The sequence below is a fragment of the Myxocyprinus asiaticus genome, chromosome 41 (assembly GCF_019703515.2).
Source record: "Myxocyprinus asiaticus isolate MX2 ecotype Aquarium Trade chromosome 41, UBuf_Myxa_2, whole genome shotgun sequence".
Lineage (NCBI taxonomy): Eukaryota > Metazoa > Chordata > Actinopteri > Cypriniformes > Catostomidae > Myxocyprinus > Myxocyprinus asiaticus.
Window position 1 is genome coordinate 7744531 of NC_059384.1, and position 21835 is coordinate 7766365.

The 21835-nt window shown below is 38.3% G+C and overlaps 1 protein-coding gene across 3 annotated transcripts in view; it reads left to right on the forward strand.

Annotated features, from left to right (window-relative positions):
- rsu1 (Ras suppressor protein 1) overlaps positions 1–21835 on the forward strand; it is a 40243-nt gene that overhangs the window by 13927 nt on the left and 4481 nt on the right. For all 3 annotated transcript variants that reach the window (XR_007895657.1, XM_051682401.1, XM_051682402.1), the window contains exon 8: positions 4123–4255. Coding sequence is in view for 2 of the 3 variants with exons in the window: in XM_051682401.1 (XP_051538361.1) it covers positions 4123–4255 (133 nt within the window). In the remaining variant the exon portion in view is untranslated. The remainder of the gene's footprint in view (positions 1–4122; positions 4256–21835) is intronic.

Below are 21835 nucleotides of genomic sequence, written 5' to 3' on the forward strand. Positions count from 1 at the left end.
TTCCTGGGTGTGTTAAGAGGATATTTTACTTGTCTCTCAGGACTTGTAACATATCATGCACAATTGTGCCACGGACATGAATGATAGGTGTGCTATTACTTTTCTAAACTGTCAGACATAGGATTTTCAGCATTTAACCTCCTGAGACTGACCGTGACTGCTGTGTGCATTTTCCATTTCCTTTTTTGATTTGTAACTAGTAGCTCCTAATAAACATGCAAAAATATATACATATGTTGTCAACAGGACTAAGTTGTGAAATTTTAAATAAAACCAAGCTATAGAAAGTCAGATTTTGTTTAATCAAATCATTTGTAATGTAATGTGTTGGTTATGTTTTTTTTTTTCCTTTTACTCCCAACTTGGAATGCCCAATTCCCAATGTGCTTTTAAGTCCTCATGGTCACATAGTGATTTGCCTCAGTCTGGGTGGCGGAGGACGAATCCCAGTTGCCTCCGCATCTTGAGACTGTCAACCTGTGCATCTTATCACGTGGCTTGTTGACGGAGACATAGCGCCTGTGGAGGCTTCACGTCATCCACCGCGGCAACCACGCTCAACTCACCACGCGCCCCACCGAGAACGAACCATATTATAGAGACCACGAGGAGTTTACCCCATGTGACTCTAACCTCCCTAGCAACCGGGCCAGTTTGGTTGCTTAGGAGACCTGGCTGGAGTCACTTAGCATGCACTGGGATTCGAACTAGCGAGCTAGCGAACTCCAGGGGTGGTAGCAGCATATTTTACCACTGAGCCCCGATGGTTATTTATGTTTTTGGGACATTACCGACGTTACATCAGAAATTTGCATAATTAATTCTGATTCAAAGTAATGGCCAGCATCATCCAATCAGTGCCAACCATGTTAAAATAAAATGATACATTATAAATTCTGAATCTATGTACTGATTACCATTGTCCCATGTCTGCCAAACATGTTGAGTGGTTCAAACATCATATACAGCCTGAAACTGAACTTTTGGTTGGATGTTAGGAGTGAATGCACTTCGATGCATAGTGATCTATAGGATGCTTCCTTGCTCCCTATTTAGTGAATGACTTAACCTCCAGTGTGCTGTCTGTCTGCACTGGTCTCAGAACAGTCTGAAATGCACCTTATTTTCATCGTAACTCCATATAAAGCCTCTGAAAGCAACATTTTTCAGCTTTTGGATGAAGCCATTGATTCTCAATGTGATAATGCACAGTAAATATAGGATTTCTAAGGAAAAAATATGCTAAAGTACACATCAGTGTACATTGTGTTTAGCAGCATGTTGTTTTGACTCAAACAGGTTTCATTGTAAAGATGTAATTAGGTTTCTTACCAGATGTAGTTTTGATGGCGTTTTTCCCAAAGACAAACTCTGCTGTGGTTGGCACCAAGTTGTTTTGTGACATGACTCCGTGCAGTGAAAGTTTAACCCTTTACTGACAGCACAGAGTCTCCTGAACCGAGATCAGTCGGTTTAAATGAATTAAAATTGTGTTGCATAGAGCGAAGCCATAATACAACGTCCACACATGTGTCCGCGGGGTCGCACAAGGTTAAGATGGTTAAACGGGTAAAAAAATTCATAGATTTACATTAAAGGGGGAACCCGAGCCATCCCTGCAGAACAAAAAAGTATAAGCTGGTCTTAACTGGTAGCCCATAGCAAACACCCTGGCAGCCATCCACAACACTCCAGCATCACCATGGCGACTTTTGCATGGGCAAGTGCCACTAATATGTACTTCATATGTACTCATAAAAATCTAGTTTTATGTAGTGTTTCAGGAATTAGCAATTGGCTGTTGGTGTTCTAGGTGTGTGAATGCTCTGGTCAGCAGGTCTTTGTCCTGTGCTCCCTGTAGGGGAGACTCTTCCAGTGTGTAGCTTGTTAGGACCCCTCTGTCATGTCCCTGTAATCCCACTCCACAGACCTGCTTCGTTAAGACTGCCGCTCTGTGTGTGTAGAGAGAGAGAGCCCAGCTAACAAGGAGCAACCAAGCGCACATGCCAAGAACAGGAATGGAAAAGGAGAAGAGGAAAAAAGCGAGGGATGTGAAAAATAGTGGAAAGACGGATAGTTTTTGCCATTCAGAACATCTCATGTGTAAAGCTTAGGTTTAATACGATTATGAAATTTGAAAAGAGGGCGACGAGGGAGGAAATTAAAACCTGGACAAACAACGTCTTCGGTAACATTGATTTTGGAAGTAGTTGTACATATAAGTCTGTCTTACAGGTTAAGAGCAAGATTCCACTAATGGTCATGTCTGAGTGCGTTTGTGAGGTGTGACGTTGTGTGCCGGGTTCCAGGTTTAATTTCACCCTCCTCTTTGACAGCTCGCTCAACACTTGCTAATCAGAAACAATTTAATTAGACCCCTTGTGAGCCAAGATGCACCACATTAGCACTTTGACCTGTACTGCTTCATTTGTACAGTTTTGACTAAATCTCTTTTCTTCTTCTTTCGTCTCTTGTCTTCCAAACCCTTATCTTCTCTTCTCATCTCTTCTTGTCTCATCTCATTTGTCTCGTCTTGTCTCCTTTCTTCTCGTCTTGTCTCCTCGTCTCATTTTGTCTCTTCTCATTTCCTCTCTTCTCTTTTCTCGTATCTTCTTGTCTTGTTTATTCTTTGTTGTCTTGTCCTTTCTCGACTCATCTTGTCTCTTCTCTTCTCATCTTGTCCCTTCTCATCTTGTCTCATCTCATCTTCTCTCGTCTCTTCTTAACTCATCTTGTCTCCTTTCTTCTTATCTCATGTTTCTCTGTTCTGGTTTCTTCTCATCATGTTCCATCTCTTCTCATCTTGACATGTCGTCTTGTCTCATTCTCTTCTCGTTTCATTGTGTCTCGTATCCTTCTCTTATTCTTCTCATCTTGTTTTGTCTCCTCTCTTCTGGTCTCTTCTCATCTTGTCTCTTCTCATCTTTTCTCATATCGTTTCTTCTTTTTTGTGTTGTCTCTTCTCATCTTTTCTCATATCGTTTCTTCTTTTTTTTGTATTGTCTTTTCTCGACTTATCTTGTCTCTTCTCGACGTGTCTTGTCTTTTCTTTCATATCTTCTCTCATCTCTTCTCAATTCATCTTTTCTCGTTTCTGGTCTCGTTTCTCCACTTCTCTTCTTGTCTCGTCTGTTTTCTTGTCTCTTCTTCTCTTGTCCCTTCTCATCTTGTATCGTCTCTTCACGACTCCTTTTCTTTTCTTCTCTCATCTTGTCTCTACTAATCTCGACTCGTCTCTTCTCTACTTTTCTTGTCTGTCTTCTCTTGACTTCTCTTGTATTTTCTCATCTCGTCTTTTCTTAACTACTCTTGTCTCATTTCTTCTCATCACATTTTGTCTCATGTCTTATCTTTGTACGTTTTGACTCTGCTCTTCTCGACTCATCTTGTCTTGACTCTTTTATTCTTATCTCTTCTTGTCTCTTCTCTTCTTATCTCGTCTTGTCTCTTCTCTTCTTATCTCGTCTCATCTCATCCTGTCTCTTCTCATCTCCTCTCTCCTCTTTTCTCGTATCTTGTCTTTTCTTGTTTATTCTTTGTTGTCTTGTCCTTTCTTAACTCATCTTGTCTCCTTTCTTCTTATCTCATGTTTTCTCTGTTCTGGTTTCTTCTCATCATGTTCCATCTCTTCTCTTCTTATCTTGACACATCTTCTCTTCTTGTCTCATCTGTTTTCTTGTCTCTTTTCTTCTCTTGTCCCTTCTCATCTTGTATCATCTCTTCGTGACTCATTTTTTGTTTTTTTTGTTGTTTTTTTTATCATCTTTTCTCTACTAATCTCGACTCGTCTCTTCTCTACTCTTCTTGTCTGTCTTCTCTTTTCTTTTCTTGACTTCTCTTTACTTCAATTGTATTTTCTCATCTCATCGTTCTTCTTAACTACTCTTGTCTCATTTCTTCTCATCACATTTTGTCTCATGTCTTATCTTTGTACGTTTTGACTCTTCTCATCTTGTCTCTTTTCTTCTTATCTCTTCTTATATTGTGTCTTTTCTTCTCATCTCTTCTTATATTGTATAATTTCTTCTTATCTCTTCTTATATTGTGTCTTTTCTTCTCATCTCTTCTTTACAACTGTTTCAAATCCTCTCTCTCTCTCCTCCTCACTGTTTCTCTCTGTAGGTAACCTGGACCTGACAGGCCCAAAGCAGGTGTTTAAGGCTGAGAATAACTCCTGGGTGACACCTATAGCTGACCAATTCCAGCTGGGCATCTCTCATGTGTTTGAGTACATCCGTTCCGAGACCTACAAGTAGTAAGTGATTCGTCTATCCCTTTGTGTTGTTAAAAGAAAAAGTAAAACATTAATTTAAAGGCCCAGTCTATACAGTGTATTTGACTGACATAGAAGGGATGGTGGGCAATTGTTGCTTAATGGTTAAGGATCCTGGCTGCTTCCATAAAGGTTACAGGTTCGATTCCTGGTAGGACTGGACATAGGAACCATAGATAACACGACCCCAGTGCTGATCTCCAATATGGTCTGGAGGTTGGCATTTAACACCAGATCACCCCAGGAAAACTAGTCCTCTCTTAGTGTCAGATTTGCAGCAAGCTGGTTGTGTCCATTACCATCTGTACACATCACAGATATGGTGTTTAAAGAGCTTGTCACACAATATACAGCTCATCTACCTGCAGGTTTCAAAGCTCTTTAACAGCAGTATCAGTCACTTAAGAATCATTGGGCACTCAAGGCTGTTTGCTTGATGTACTGCCCAACCTGCGGTCAGATGTGCTGTACTCAGTGTGTTCGTCATCCAGCAGCCTGGGGCCAGCGAGGACCCTGCTTCCCCTGTGATGGATCGGATATTACAACTTACTTCAGTCTGTAAAACATGGCATCAGTCTCGGCACTCAGAGGCCATCAGATTCAGTTAAATGAGACAACCTCAACCCTGATCCATAAACCCTCTCTGGGTCTTCAAAGGTGCTGTTAGACACTGTTAGAATTAGACACGCCCCCATGTTTCCAAAACTCCTCCCAATATAGAAACCACTATAGAGTTAAGACAATTAATTTAAAAAAAAATTTTTTTTATATCTCCCTGTCACTGTTTACAGAGTCTAAGGCTGTCTCAAAGACAGGTGTCATATTTCAGGACACCTATTTCAGTGATATCTGTCAGGTAATAGCAACTTTTTCTGTGTGCCATTCCATATAGAATCGTTTACAGCACCTTTTAGAGAAACTTCCCACTAAATACAAGGTATAAATTTAGTCTCTCTATACAGGCCAGTTTTATTGTGGCACATATTTTTTTCTGGAACAACCCTAAGGATGGTGATGAAAGAGACGAAAGGTGCACTTATTTTATTATTTCAGGATCCGATGATTTAATGCACAATCAAACTAATTAAAATGAAAGCTGCAGGCGCTACCCTAAAAGCCTTGTTTCTATGATTCTGTGTAAGTCACAGACAAACACTCTCTTTCTTTTATCTGTCGATTTTCCTCTTCATACTACAAAATTATTATTATTATTTATTTTTTGTTTATTTATTTTTATTTTTTTGCATAAGTAAAACAAAAACTAACAGTTTGGATGGCTCAACCAGCCAAAAACCTTATTGAAATCCTTTTGACCTGGGAAAGAAAGTTTCCGGACTAATTGTAGCATATGTTTCACGGCCCTGTTCCACTTACCAATCCCCCCGAACAGGAGAGGCAAATCCCCCTCCGTTTGATCATTTAGCTGCTTGCTGTGCTGCTGTCTGGAGAAGACCGTTGTAACCCACTTAGCGGAACTGATCTTCCCCTACAGGCATAGCCAGAACCACCACGCATCTCAGTGTGTGCTGACACTGTGACGGTGTGTGTGAGTTTGCGTCTGTGCAGTGCGTAATAATCAGATACTGCTATCTGAAATGTAAAAGATGGTGACTATAAGAAATATTTCAGTTTTGTTGCATTTCTGTTGCATTTCTATATTGCACGTGAAAACGAAAAGTGCAACCTGCTGTGCAGTTTACGAACAAATCTCTTAATGTGGCTGGTTCTTTTTATTTATTCAGTCAAACCAATTGGTGAATCACACTGAATTGATCACAGGGGTCATTGGTCTGAATCATGGACTGAATTGGTCCAACATCTCGGTTCCTCAGTAAATTGGCTGAATAAACCGTAATAAGCCGAGAACTGTTACTGTATTATGTATACTTTTTTAAAGACATTTTAAAAATGCAAATTCATAAGTCATAAGTACAACTTAATCAATCTATTCTGACCTATCGTTCAAATTATGTGTAAAGATACATACTGTATCTGTAACAGAGCTTCAGAATTTTGTTGTACAGTAATACATTTTAGGGTGCAAAACAAATGTCCATGCTGCTGAAGCAAAATCCTGTAGGAAACACTGGTATTGACTAATGCTGTTTGTGTTTTGCGAAACTTAACAGTATTGCTTATGAATCTAAAACTTCATGTACAATGCATTGTATTGAATTAAAGTCCACAATGTTTGAAGGTTACGTTGATGATAGCTGACATTGTAGATTCTCTTTGATAAATGGGAATTTTTTAGCTAATCAATGCCATTTGTATGTGTCATCATTTTTATGTCAAGTAGTCATAAAAACCGCCGCATGCGTTAGATTTCTCAGTCAAATATCTGAGACTAAGCAGATCTGACCGTTATCTGTCTTTACCAAGTTCTCTTTTGTATTTGTGGGGACTTTTTGCAACTTCACCCAGAAATTGTTCCAAACCCATTTGACTTTGTTTCATACGTGGAACCCAAAAGATCATGTTTGACAGAATATTTGGGACTGAACCTTTTTTTTTTTCATTCAATGAAAGTGAATGAGACCAAACATTTTGCATAACATCTCCTTTTGTGTTCCATGGAAAAAAGTCATACATGTTTGGAGATACATGAGGGTGAGTAAATGATTATTTTTGGTTGAACTATCCCTTTCATTTCAGGGAAGAGATTCTGGTGTGTTCCTCTGTTTGTTTATGTGTCTGTGTGAATGCGTGTTTGTGTGATAAAGAGAGACGCAGGCTGTCTCACATTAGACAAGTGTTAACGGTGTGTAATTCTCAGTAGGTGCATGTCCATGGTTCAACAGTTTCATTCTCACCTGCCTAAATGTCCTTCAGCTAAGAAATCACAAGACTCACACTTCTCTCTCTCTCTCTCTCTCTCTGTCTTTGTCACCGCTCCTAACCTCATCCAGTTCTCACAACTGATGGACATTTTCTCATTTAAGATCACTGATCCAGCATCTCGACATACCAAAACAGGATGTTAAAAAGACATCCACTTCCAGGCTGCTTTTATTTTTATTAGGCATGGGGGAGTACACTGCAAAAAAAAAAAAAAAAAAAAAAAATCATTATCTATAAGGTTAATTGTTAAATAGTAAATATAGTAAAAGTAGAACGGTATTTTTGAGAAATCTGTTTAAAATGATGTACACTTACATGACTGTCATATCAATCTTGGAGGAAAAGCTGCTCTATTCTACTTGCCAACTATTCTAATGCCAACAGGTTGAGATCACATAACCGGACAAATATCACTCAATTTATCTCAATATTTCACTGCAATTGGAGGCTTTCACTTGTGGAATTAATTAATATTGGCTAACTGCGGTGGGGGCTTGGGTAGCTCAGTGGTAAAGACGCTGGCTACCACCCCTGGAATTCGCTAGCCTGCTAGTTCGAATCCCAGGGTGTGCTGAGTGACTCCAGCCAGGTCTCCTAAGCAACCAAATTGGCCCGGTTGCTAGGGAGGGTAGAGTCACATGGGGTTACCTCCTCTTGGTCACTATAATGTGGTTTGTTCTCAGTAGGGCGCGTGGTGAGTTGAGCGTGGTTGCCGCGGTGGATGGCGTGAAGCCTCCACATGCGCTGTGTCTCCGTGGCAATGCGCTCAGCCACAAGATGCGTGGGTTGACAGTCTCAGACGCGGAGGTAACTAGGATTCGTCCTCCGCCACCTGGACTGAGGCGAATCACTACGCGACCACAAGGACTTAAAAGCACATTGGGAATTGGGCATTCCAAATTGGGTGAAAAAGGGGAGAAAAGCCCCCCCCCCCCCAAAAAAAAAAAAAAAAAAAAAAAAATATATATATATATATATATATATACTAGGCATGTATATATATGTATGCGAACAGCGCATTTTAAGGGTGTCCGCGCAACATAAACACACCTTTTAATGTCTTGTTTTCCCGTAAAAATATCTAAACATCTTTAAACAGGGTCTGGAATGCCTGGAAATATCAGGGAATTTTACAATGGTATTTTCCAGGCTGGAAAACCATGGACATTTCTATAGTGAATAAAAATTTTTTCTAGTTTCCAGTGATCTAAAAAGATTTAATCAGCTAGAAATTGCTCTTGTTTAGAGTAAGGGGCCATTCAGACATTAAAAAAATAAATAAATAAATAAATAAATAAATATATATATATATATATATATATATATATATATATATAGTTAATACAACAGAATGCAGGTGTTTTGAGACGTGTTTTAAAAGGTGCCGTTCTTTTTTTAACACGGCGTGTAAAAAAAAAAACAAAATGTGGCCTGGCATGCAAAACATGACGCAGCGGTCAAAGACATCTTTATAGTGCATGTTTACATTAAAAACAATTTAAAAACAGCGCAGATGAGTGGAAAAACACATTCTGTGAGAGAATCGTTCTTTTGGGTCTATTATGAGTCAAAATGGTCTGAATCAACAAAATAATATTTAAACTTTGTTGCTGCAAATGCCTGGAAAAATTCATGGTGTTAGAAAGTGTCAAAAAGTGTGGGAACTCTGTTTAAAAGAAGATACATTCACCTGATAAGCAAAACTGCAAAAGATATTACGGCTTGTGTTCAGATAATGTACCGTGAATATTAGTGAATTTTGTCTTGGTGCATTTGTAGATTTTGTATTTTTTTATTTTACGTCGAGGGGGCCTGGGTAGCTCAGCAAGTATTGATGCTGACTACCACCCCTGGAGTCACGAGTTCGAATCCAGGGCATGCTGAGTGACTCCAACCAGGTCTCCTAAGCAACCAAATTGGCCCAGTTGCTATGGAGAGTAGAGTCACATGGGGTAACCTCTTCATGGTCGCTATAATGTGGTTCTCGCTCTCGGTGTTGGCGCGTGGTGAGTTGTGTGTGGATGCCACGGAGAATAGCATGAAGCCTTCACATGCACTACGTCTCCGTGGTATCACGCTCAACAAGCCACGTGATAAGATGCACAGATTGACGGTCTCAGACGCGGAGGCAACTGATATTCATCATCCACCACCCGGATTGAGGTGAGTTACTACGCCACCACGAGGACTTAGAGCGCACTGGGAATTGGGCATTTCAAATTGGAATAAAAATAAAAAATAATAATTATACATGAAACAAGACAAAAATACTACATGACAATAATAATTGGTGTGATATGATCCCCCACAATTTGTAAAAATGTCTATGTTCATCCCCACCCCCCAACGCCCCCACCCAATTTTCGGAAAGTAATCATAGTTTTAATTTTAATTTAGCTTGGCACAGTGCATGTAGTGGCCGAACTTGTAAAATGACAATGTTAAGATCAAGCCTTGGATGCATCAGAAACGTGCAAGTGCTAAAAGATTATCCCTCTATGGTTAGCGTATGCTAACCAATGTCTGCCTTTTAGCAAATCAGGTGTGACTTCTAGGTGAAGTTACCTACTTAATATTCATGAGCCAATATTTTAAAGTGTGCTCCCTTTTTTTTTTTTTTTTTTTTTTTTTTTTTTTTTTACTTTAGTTAGGCCATTAAGATCTGTAGCGGTTGTATTAAACTTGTCTCATGTTCTGGCTTGAGCACTGCTGTTATAATATGTTCTTTTATCTTGAGATCAGTGCATGGACTTCCTGCCGATGTCACACAATATGGTCAAACATGCTCTCTTATGTTTAGAATTAAAGCTATTGACAACAAGTCCTTACTCCTCCTCTCTTTGGCCTCTCTTCTGTCAGTAGGGTTGGTCGTAGCATGAAACAGTGGGGTGGGGGTAACCTGTCATGCATATTTCATGGGGTGGCTTGTTAACCTGACAGAAGGATCTTATATCTGACTGACAGCGTAGGGGAGACTCTCTGTGCTCATATGCATTAACATATCGTAAAGCCGCCTCCCCTCCATCTTTTATTCATTTCTGACTCTAAACGCTTGTTGACCGCGGTACAAGTGCTGCACTTCTCTTCACAGCTGTCCGGGGCTGAATGAAAAACCGACTGCAATTAACTTCCCCAACGGCACAAACCCTGACATACAGACACACACACACACACACACACACACACACACAAGTCGTTTGAAAGAAAAGCCACGGGTATGAGTCAGCAGGAAAGAAAGATCACAGATCATAAATTGTTGCATGTTTTTGAGAGAGAGACCCTGTCATACAGTGTCTGGGGTCAGATGTGCCCTTGCTGTGAGTTTTGATGATTAACTCAGAGTGCAAACAGAAAAAAGGTAGCACAGTGTGATGTAAATGAAAAGGTCTGTTAGCATAACAGGATTAAAGCATTATTAGATTATATAAACTCTGAAATGCTCCAGAGATGGTCTGATTATGTGGGTTACTCTCTGTACAAACCATGAAACTGCTTGATCATCTAGTCTCTCAAACACATAGTGATTTGTTTATTTGATTTTGTAAAATACATGTCAAAGCTGCCTATTGACAGAAGACTAGGATTGCTTCTAATTAAGTAACGGAAGATATTGGTATTGTGCATAGAATTGCTGTATGAAGACGTAAGGGTTTTGTTTCAGAAGAAGATCATGCATCATCTTAAAGGAACTTTCCAGGTCCAATAGTTTCGACTTTGACAATGGAATTTTCCAGCCTGATCTCATGAAAATTATGTGACTGTGGCAACATTTTGCAAAATAATATTACATGTGTACTTGCATGTATTACAGCAATTCCTTGGTGAAATGTCCACTGTGTGGCGCTAAAAAGCGAGTAAAATTTTCTCCCAAATAGATGCGGTTATTAAGGCTGTCTGTCTGTCTGTCTACCATCTATCTCTCTACCATCTCTCTCTCGCGCTCTCTCTCGCTCTATCTCTCGCTCTCTCCTCCTTCAATGACCCTTTTGCCTAATGTATAACATGGCTGTGCAAAGTAATATCCAATATTTTATCTACTTTCATGTCAATGTAAAGTCGGTAAACCCTCTGAATTTCACACAACATGCTGTTTACATGGAGAAAAATCCACCTAAAGGAATTACATCAATATAGCATAACAGTAGTTCATCCACCTAGAACAGTAGTCCCACTGCTGAAAAGATGATTTAGGACCAATTTTGGCATGTTTTTACAAACTGAGTGATCATTGTCTGTTGCGATTAAATAATAAAGATGCTTAAAACTAAATAATAATAACTTGTTTTTAAACTAGGGATGGGCATGGGTACTCGGTCGTGGCAGCAATGATCGATCATGAAAACGATGATCGATGGTAATCATGCATGATGTGACTTTTCACTTAATTCGAAATTCAGACAATTACCTGACAACTAAACGCAAACATGTCAAAGAGGGAGCTTCTAATTACGTTGTGGTTTTGAGGGGGTATATTGATTGTCAGAGACGTCTTATAGCAACCAAACTGATACACGATGCTGCAATGCTATCATTACGATAATCAAAAGAGAGTGTAATTAACAGTGTTTTGAACACTTGTCTCTGCAAAACGTTTGCTAAACATGTTTTATTATCATTTAATGTAAGAACTTTGACTCATTAATGGATATTATTTAATAAAAGTTAATGTTTGTCACTGACTGTAAACCTCCATCCCCTGGGTGGCGAAATGTTTGCAAGACATAACACACACCTGCATCTCGACGAAATGGGAGTTGAATATTTCCGCACGAGTTTCCAAGTTAAAAGTCTGACGTAAAGTGTACGGAGCATCGCGGCTTTCCCCACAGGAGCGAACACTTGGGGAGATGCGCACGCGCGCGCGCGCACACACCAGGCGTGTGGCAGTGGACTCAAAGCGCTGAAGCAGCGCATATACAGCAGGTGAGTGTTTCAAACAGTTAGACAGAGCGCAGCTAAATGGAACAGACAGACGCGCGTTGTGCACATTCTTTCATTGAATTGGAGAGGGTCCTCGCCGCAGACTGTAGCATGATGACGTAGTGGATCTAATCCACTGCGTATTGGATATTAGTGACGTGTGGATGTTTTGGTTTTTATGCATTACATTGAGTATATTTACTTAGTATTAAAGTATTACACTGATACATTTGTTTAGCTTAGCTTTTAAAAAATAGTCATAACCATGGACTTCGTAAATTACTTCCTGTGGGTGAAGAGGAAAAACAAGGAAAACAAATATCTGAATTAAGCAATATACATCATACTAACTATAATGTGCTCCTCATTTTAACATTTACTCCGCTGTACATAAATGCCATGGGGTGAATTATTTGTATTGTATATTAACATGCAGTGTTCAGACTTACTCGGAAGTATGCAAAAGTTAAATTAAAGTGAATCTGGGAGCTTTAAAAATTACGCACTCAGCACACAGAACCGAATGGAGCACATCTGTTACTCTGAGCACGAGATGGAGTTGTGGAGCACAGAACTGCTCTGAATACACTGTAATAATGCTTATACACAATAAATACAGGACAGAGCAGCGTGCATAGACTTTGAAGCAAACAGCTTGATTTATTTGATTAATTTAATTAAATGGTCGTAGCCCTTTGCGGTTAAATAATCGCACGTCATATCGCAATTTTATTGTAATTAATTGTGCTGCCCTAATATATAAATGTATGTGTGTGTGTTATATGAATATATACTATATTAATGACCGTTAAGTATGCTACAGTAATTAAACGAAACATTAAAATGTGAATACGCATGCACATTAAAACATCCACTACGTCACTAAATCCAATACTTTTGGGATTAGATCCACTACATCATCGCGCTACAGTCTGCAGCCAGGAGTACTTGGAGAGTTGGGCAGCGAATCGTCACAGAATGACAAAATATGATGCATTATATTTTGATTATGCAATCTTTTGTACATTTTGTAACAGATGATTTTTTTAACAGCCTATAATAACGAATAGACAATACACTGGAACAACAAGACGCAATGCAGCAGCCAAAGACGTTTGTCAGACATGTTATTATATATATATACAATTATGTAAATGTCATTGCCCCTCGAGTACTCGAGTAGACAAAATTGTCAAAATGCCCATCACTATTTTAAACTATTGGTTAAAGATCTGGCCTAGTACCTGAAAGGTTGCAGGTTCAAACCCTCAAAGAGTGATCCGTGATCCATCATCATTGGGCTCTTGAACCAGAAACATAATCCCAGGTTAAACCAGAGGAACTGTCTCTGTAATAAGTGTACTGTAGGTTGTAAATTGTGTTTTTAAATACTCTCTCACATTGCTGTCCGTAATTTCTTTGCAGTTTAAACCCGTAATGTTTCATTGTCACAGACAGACTTTCCATATTCTTTCTAATTATATTCATGCATTGCTGCCTCCTCAGATGGCCGAGCATTCAGACCAAGCTCTCCTGCAAAGGAACTGACACCAGATTTCCCACATTGCCCCTTATTCTGTAGTGGTGCAGTTTAAAGTGAGAAAGAGTCAGCAGGTGCCCACTGTTTTGTCTCTAGATCAGCTGGACATTTTAACTCCTGGTGGTCCTATCACACTTTGCATGCTGGATCTTCTGTGTTCTTTTTGGAAGTTCTTAAAGATGCATGAAAGTGATCATTAACATGGCTGGTATATTGTATGAAAATTGCTGTTGATTGAAGAGACCTAGTTTTCACACTGGAACAGCTCTCACATTTTGTTTCGATTGATCGGTCCAAACCCAAATTCATTTAAAACCGTTTAATCGCTGTAGTGTGAACTCCCCTTAAAGGGATAAAACACCCAAAAAAAGAAAATTGTCATTATTTAATCACCTTCATGTTAAAACCTATGTGTGCTGTTATTTTTTCTGTGGAACACAAAAGGAGAATTTTAAAGAATTGTAATTAATTACTGACCAAATTAAAACCATCGGTATATCGTTAATAAGCATGAAAGCGCATAAATGAAAAACTGACGGTTTATTTATAATTTATTTGTAACACACTTTGTAAAAACTCTTGTGAGTTCAATTGCACAATCCAGAAATAATAATAACCACAATATGTAGAAGGGTTGACACTCCTAAGAATATGTAATATTTCATTTTGATTCTTTCTCATTCTCACATTAATGTGGAAAAAACGCCATAAGCGAACGTGACAGTTGTGAAAGCGGCATTTGCCTATAGGCTACATAATGAGGGAAACCAGCAGACTTTGACATATATATATATATATATATATATATATAACTTAATTCATTTCAAAAAAGTTTTCAAACGTATTTTTCAAGATAAAAAATACAAATATCATGGACTTTTAAGTCATAAATATAAGACATTTTCTTACTATTTGACCTGAACAGAATGTGCCTTTTCATTAAAATTTCCAAATATCTGGTATTTTTTTTTTTTTTTACTTTACACAAAATAATGAGGGTTTAAAGGGGTGCCCATTGTTAGTTTTCTTGGAACATGACAACATGTTCAAGACAAATCTACGCCCTGACACCACTTAGACATTTTTTACTTTTATCCCCAGAAAAAAAATATTTAAATGACTTTAAACTCAGATGTTGAAAACATGTACATTATAGTAGGTGTATTCAACTAATTTTGTTTGTAAAATTGTGTGAATTGCATTTTGAATGAACTTTTGAACACTGTTACATATAGACAAAATAAATAAATAAATAAAACTATGTAATTGACCCATATGAGTTTGGAACAACGTGAGGGTAAATGGAGACAAAATTATAAAAATTTTGTGGTCAACTATCCCTTTAAGAGTTCAGTTCAATCTGTGGGTTTGCGTTGTGCATTCTGGTCACTGAATTTGTGTTCTCCATCTCTCGGTTCTGGAGGTTTTAAAGGTGAGCAGAGTTCCATCACTTCTCATTAGTTTGGACTCACAGACAGGAACTCCTGCTAGAGTTCATCACTAAAAGGCCACGTTATCAGCACAAACTTATAGCACAAACCTTCTGCTTACTGACTACACCTGCTATGAGAGTGCTGGGTAACTTCTCAACTACCTTGTGGTTGTACAGCACGATGAACGATTAATTAAACATTCATTGTGTAGACGATATGAAAATGTCTAACATAGTAAGACTGCACGAGTATAAACAAAGATGTTGAACTTAATTGAGTTTTTAATTTTGTATTACTTTTAATTTGTCTTCTTTTTCAATTAGATTTAAGCATTTTTTCATTCTATAATTGTGTTTTATTAGTGTTTTCTTGTTTCAGTTTTTATTATATTTTGTTAGTAATTTTAGTATTTTAGGGCTTTCAGGGAAGTATAAGGCATTAATTGACACTTAAATATGTTTAACGCCATTCAATTTCACATTTAATTTCAAGTATGTCTAAAACTAAAATTCATTTGTGGTCAATTTTATTTTAGTTAAGTTTGGAAGTGATCAAAATGTATTTACATTGTTCAATTTGTTCAAATTACAGAACATTAACAAAAATATTTTCTTTTAGTTTTCATTATAGTTCTTAATGATAATACCACTGGTTCCTATATTATTCTCATTGTTTAGGATTCTATGTGGTGGGAAAGCCTGCTGTGATTGGCTGTAATGGCGACCGGTTGCTCCTGCAGCTTTTGTTGATAATGTGGGCGTCAGGGGAGAGATCAGTTATGAGCTCCTCTGCCGCCCATTTGCCATCTGTCTTCATTATTGTCATTTACTCTCATTTAGCTGGTGCGTGGATTTCCGTTTGGCCTGTCAGCACGGATTGCATTTTATACTGAGATGAATGTAGTGATTGTGTATTTATGCTGAAAGGACTTTAGCTCTGGAGTTCTTTTGTGTTAAACAGTAGTTAAAGCTACGAGAAATGATCTGCCATCCACCAATGATATGTGCTTCGTCTCTGTCTGTCTGTCTCTCTCTCTCTCTTTACATTGTTTGAATGTTGTTTCCTTTCACTCTGTCCTATACTTTTATTGTACTTAGACTGAGAAATAAGAATAATCACATATTAATCAGATAAATAATTAGTAAATAATTCTGATTAGTAACATACCGTGCATTCAGAAAGTATTCGGACCCCAATCTACACTTCATACCCCATAATGACAAAGCAAAAACCAGATTTTTGATAACTTTGCAAATTCAGACCCTTTGCTATGACACTTGAAATTTAGCTCAGGTGCATCCCATTTCTCTGGATCATCTTTGAGATGTTTCTACACTTTTATTGGAGTCCGCCTGTGGCAAATTCAATTGATTGGACATGATTTGGAAAGGCACACACCTGCCTATATAAGGTCTCATAGCTGAAAATGCATATCAGAGCAAAAACCAAGCCATGAGGTCAAAGGAACTGCCTGCAGAGCTCAGGGACAGGATTGTATCGAGGCACAGATCTGGGGAAGGCTACAAAATGTTTTGGCTGCATTGAAGGTTCCCAAGAGCACAGTGACCTCCATAATTCTTAAATGGAAGAAGTTTGGAACAACCAGGACTCTTCCTAGGGGTGGCTGCCCGGCCAAGTTGAGCAATTGGGGGAGAAGGTTCATCTACCAACAGGACAATGACCCTAAGCACACAGCCTAAGACAATGCAAGAGTGGATTAGGGACAACCCTGTGAATGTCCTTGAGTGGCCCAGCCAGAGACCGGACTTGAACCCAATCGAACATCTCTGGAGAGACCTGAAAATGACTGTCCACCGATGGTCCCCATCCAACCTGACAGAGCTGGAGAGGATCTGCAGAGAAGAATGGAAGAAAATCCCCAAATCCAGGTGTGCAAAGCTTGTCGTATCATACCCAAAAAGACTTGAGGCTGTAATCGCTACGTTTACATCTCTCATCCACACAAGAATGGCGTTTCCTCCAACGAAAATAGTGCTTTTAGAAAACGCTCTCCATTACCACATACTTTGGAAAACAGTGATGTTATAAAACTGAAAATGCATTAATGTCACTACGTTTACGTCTCTCATCCACACAATAATGGCATTTTCCGCCAGTGAAAACGGTGAGTTTATAATAAAGCTCTCCATTACCGCATACTTTGGAAAATGATGTTAGAAAACTGAAATTGCATTGATTTAACTACATTTACATCTCTCATCCACACTAGAACGACGTTTTCCTCCACCGATAACGGTGTGATTAGAAAACGCTCTCCGTTACCACATACTTTGGAAAACTAGGACGTTAGAATGAAAACGGATTTGTGCGGATGTGGCCTAAGACTTCCACCCATCAGGTTGGAACAAAATCATGATTTCTCCAGTATGCTTTGGATAAAAGGATCAGATAAATTAGTAAATATGTACATGTAAATACAAATGGTAATTAGGCAAGTATGTGATATAATCCACAAATTTGTGACTCGTTTAGCTGGTTAATTTTATTCTCATGTGCATCAATTGTTTTTCTATATAAATATGCACTAGACGGACATATTTTGCTGCTGCAATGCATCTCACTGCTTTTCAGCATCTCACATCAGGAATGCTGCATTAAGACACCGTGTCAATTCCAACTTTTAAAAGCGCATCTCGAGACACCTGCATTCTAATCCCTGCTGCTGCACTGCGTCTCACTGTTTGTTAAATGCAAGAATGCACCCTGTGTTAACTGCCCCTTATTGCAGCTAGAACACACATGTACAAATTGCCTCCACCCTCAGTGACCAATCAATGAGCCTCCAGTCAACCACACATTTATCATGAATTCATTCTCTCTCACCACTGACACACCTGAACACATGCTTGAGAAACCATTCTGAAGAAGCACACGCACACACACTTATGACTGGGTGCCCTGACTGTGTTAGACACTCTTGACTGTAACTAGGATTAATTATTCCATGTGGAACTGGAGCACTCACAGGGAAAAGGCTGTCTCTGACTGCGTCGGGGAACAGATTGTGTAGATTTTGCTGTCCCGGTCCGCTTTTAATTGGCTCTAAGTGAAGAGGAAATCAGATAAATGTGGGGATAAATGTGTGTTTACTTTGTAGCTGACCAGCATTTTAATACTGCTGTGGTAACATTGTTTTACAGGCCTAGATTTCAATTAAATGTTTGAATAATTGATTCACAGATTTGTGCGAATTTGAATCATCACTCAAAAAATTGTCAAGATCCCCGCATAGCATTTTATGTTTCATTTTTGTAGTAAAACACTTTTTTTTCAATTCACTATTTTGCAGTAATGACCGCCCGTCTGTGCATTATCCTGCTTATTACTTGGCTACATACCAAATTAATAAATAATTGGACATGAAATATAGTTTTGAGTTTAAATTATTGTATTATTTTCAGGGCTTCCACAGCCATGGAAAAGCTGGAAATATCAGAGAAATGTAAAATACGAATTTTCAGGCCTGGAGAAGACATAGAAATGAGTTAAACCTTGAGTAATGGAAAAAATTATGGACATTTCTAATAATTTGTATTTATTTTTTTCAGTTCTAAAATATTTAAATGGCTAGAAAATACTCTTTGTGAGTGTGATCTCTCTCTAAAGAAAAAAAATCCTTATCCAGCAATTCAAACACCTGGAAAAATCATGGAAAATTCATGAAAATATTATGGAAATTAATTGGTCAAAAAGTGTGGGAAACATGTATATGAAAGTGAAAGAGGTCGATTCAAGAGACATGAAACTAGCACAGTTATGTAGGAATTATTTTGCCTGGGTCAATTATACAGTTCAGCAGTCATATATGAAAATATTTAACTGCATAATGCGGCGGTTTACCAATAACAATCAAGTATTCCAGAGAACCATGTTTTTCGATTAGCTTGTCTAGATTGCTTCAAATGTTGTTGCTTTGACAAGAGGTCACATAAGGGAAGAGTCTTGCTGTTGGACAGGATTCTGATGCATTCTTTGGCCAATTGATGACAGTATTATGAACCTGTCACATGCTGATCTTTAGACATCGTATTAGATGTGGTAGGAGTACCTCTCAGCGTTCTCTTCCATCGTCAAGCCAGCGGGACACTGAAAGAGAGAGAACGGCTTTCAGATTCAGCCCACACCCCCTGCATATCAGCCTGCTGTAAAACAGCCCAATTTAGCTCTGACACCAGCGCAAACATCTACGTGCATCTGTCAACACTGATTCCTTCATTCAGCCACACTCGGAACATCTCGCTGTCTACACACACACACACACACACACGCACACACCTTTCTTACATGCATATAGCAGCTCACTAACTTGCTTTCAGCTTCATGAAAATCTTCCTGTCTGCATGGTCAAATTGCAAGCATGAATCAAAGTTTATCCCTTCAGTGCAAGTTACGATTTTAATTTCTCTAAATGACCCCATCATTTGGTTCTAACAGTTACAGAGGCTTAATTAAATACTTCATTAAAATATGCTACAGTTGGCGCCATGGCCTAGAGTTTAAAGCACATGTGGCGACAAAGCTTTGAATATGGCTTGCGGCATTTCCTGATCAAGTATCCCACTCTATTGCATTCCAGTTCTTTCTCCACTGGCATATTAATTAAAGTGGCAGAAAGGCCAAAAATGAATATAATGAAATTAGTTTATTTCTACATTTTGTTCGGCAACATATTTAATATGTATAATGGCACGTACATATCATCCACTAATAATTGCATATGTGTTCTTAATTAAGGGTCACTGAGTTATTAAATTTGTATTAATAATATACTTGCATATATACTGTATATAAATGCTTATGAATATAATCACATTTCGGTTTAAAACATTTCAAGTTTCTAAGTTTGTGCATGTGTGGTTTGAATCGGATAAGTATATCCCAGCTTATTGAAGGATCATGATTTCTGTGTGAAAACATTTGCGCATTTGTATGTTAATGGACGTCTGCAATCCTCCAATGCATCAGTCATTTTTTAAGAACACTTCTCTGTTCTGAATATGTTGTTTTTGTCTGTATGATTAAATGGTAACACTTTACAATAAGGTTGTATTTGTGAACCGTTAACTATATTACTCAACATGAACTAACAAGATCAGCACTCTTTTTGCTTTGTTTGCATTAATTTCAACATATACTAGTACAGTTTTTACATAAAAATTTCCAATTGTTAGAATTTGTTAATAGATTATGAATTTACAATGAACAATTGTATAATTAGAATTAACCAAGATAATAAATGCTTTCAAAGATTGTTCATTGTTAGTTCACAGTACCTTAAGCATTTACTAATGTTTATAAATCGAACTATGTTGTAAACTGTTACAGATTAAATAGATTCCGTGCCATCAGCAATACAGTGATATCATTATGACAATGATCTGGAATGTTGACATTTGTTGTCTTTTTCTTTTTGCAATTGTGAAAAAAAGTTAAACCTGCATATCTTGCTTGCACATTCACTGTATCTTGATCAACAAACACTGAATTAAGTATTTCCAGCACATGCACACACTTTACAGTCAGTGTTAATTTTTTGGAGACAGTTTTTGGATGTGATGTAAATTCAGTGTTTTTTCCTGGAATGCGTAAGATGGAAAGCTGTCCTGGAGGTCTCTATATTTCTGTACTCTGAGGGTCCGTAGGGGCCTCAGTAGTGCCTCACTGCTGGGCTCTTGCCTCCACGCCTCGCTGGGCAGCTCTGGAGGAGGCAGGAAAGAACAGGGGCCGTTTACCCCAAGGGAAGAACCTCAGACAGGACCACACAGACATACTAGCAGCCTGGCGCTTAAGAGACCGAATGATCGAGAGAGAGACTTACTGTGAAACACAAGGAGATATTTAGTGGTGATGTCATCATGCTTATGAGAGAAGTGCATGGCCTGTCTGCCAAGGTATTGTCCACCCTAAAATTTAAATGTTGTTATTATTTACACATCCTCATGTCTTCTTTCTTTCCTCTGTGAAACAAATATTTAGCTAAATGTCCATGCTGATCTGTCTCATACAATGTAAGGGAATATAGAGGGTGGCTTTTGAGATTATAAATGACAAAAAAAGTACCATACATTTGGTACATACAACTTCTACGTTATATTCCAAGTCTTTTGAAGCCATACGTTAACTTTCAAATCTCATTTGTGCTTATGTACATTCAAATATTTTGTGTCGAGAGGTTTGATGTCATTGACGATAGCTCATGAGACACGCAAGAACCAAAGACATTTCACTTCATTGATGTCAAATGTTGCGCAACTTTTTATTATTCATTTGACTTAAAAAGTTTTACTTTTCTAACTTTTTAATTTAACCTTGCGGCACATCTGACTACACAATCACAAATTTTTTTTTTTTTTTTTTTTACTATGGTGGAGGGGAAGATGTTCTGTGAATAAGTGGTTAAAGATGTTGAATATGTTCCTGTAGCTCAACTGGAAAAGCATGGCGCTAGCAACGCCAAGACATGGGTTTGAATCCCAAGGAACACACATAGTGATACAGTGTGAGCCTTGAATGCACTATAAGTCACTTTAGATGGAAGTATCTGCCAAATGCATAAACACAAATGAAAATTAATAGTAAATTTCTGAGATGCCAACTGAAAAACTGTAGGTTCAAACCCACTAAGGGATAGTCCATGAACTATTTGTCCCTATAATAAGTGTACTGTAGGTCACTTTACATAAAAGCATCTGCTAAATGACTACTCTGTTATGACATAATTAAAACGGCTCAAACACTGAGCTGAGAACGACTGCTCTCTCGGCTCGGGCCCTGTGTGGTCCTTTGTAAATATTTGATATGAACTTT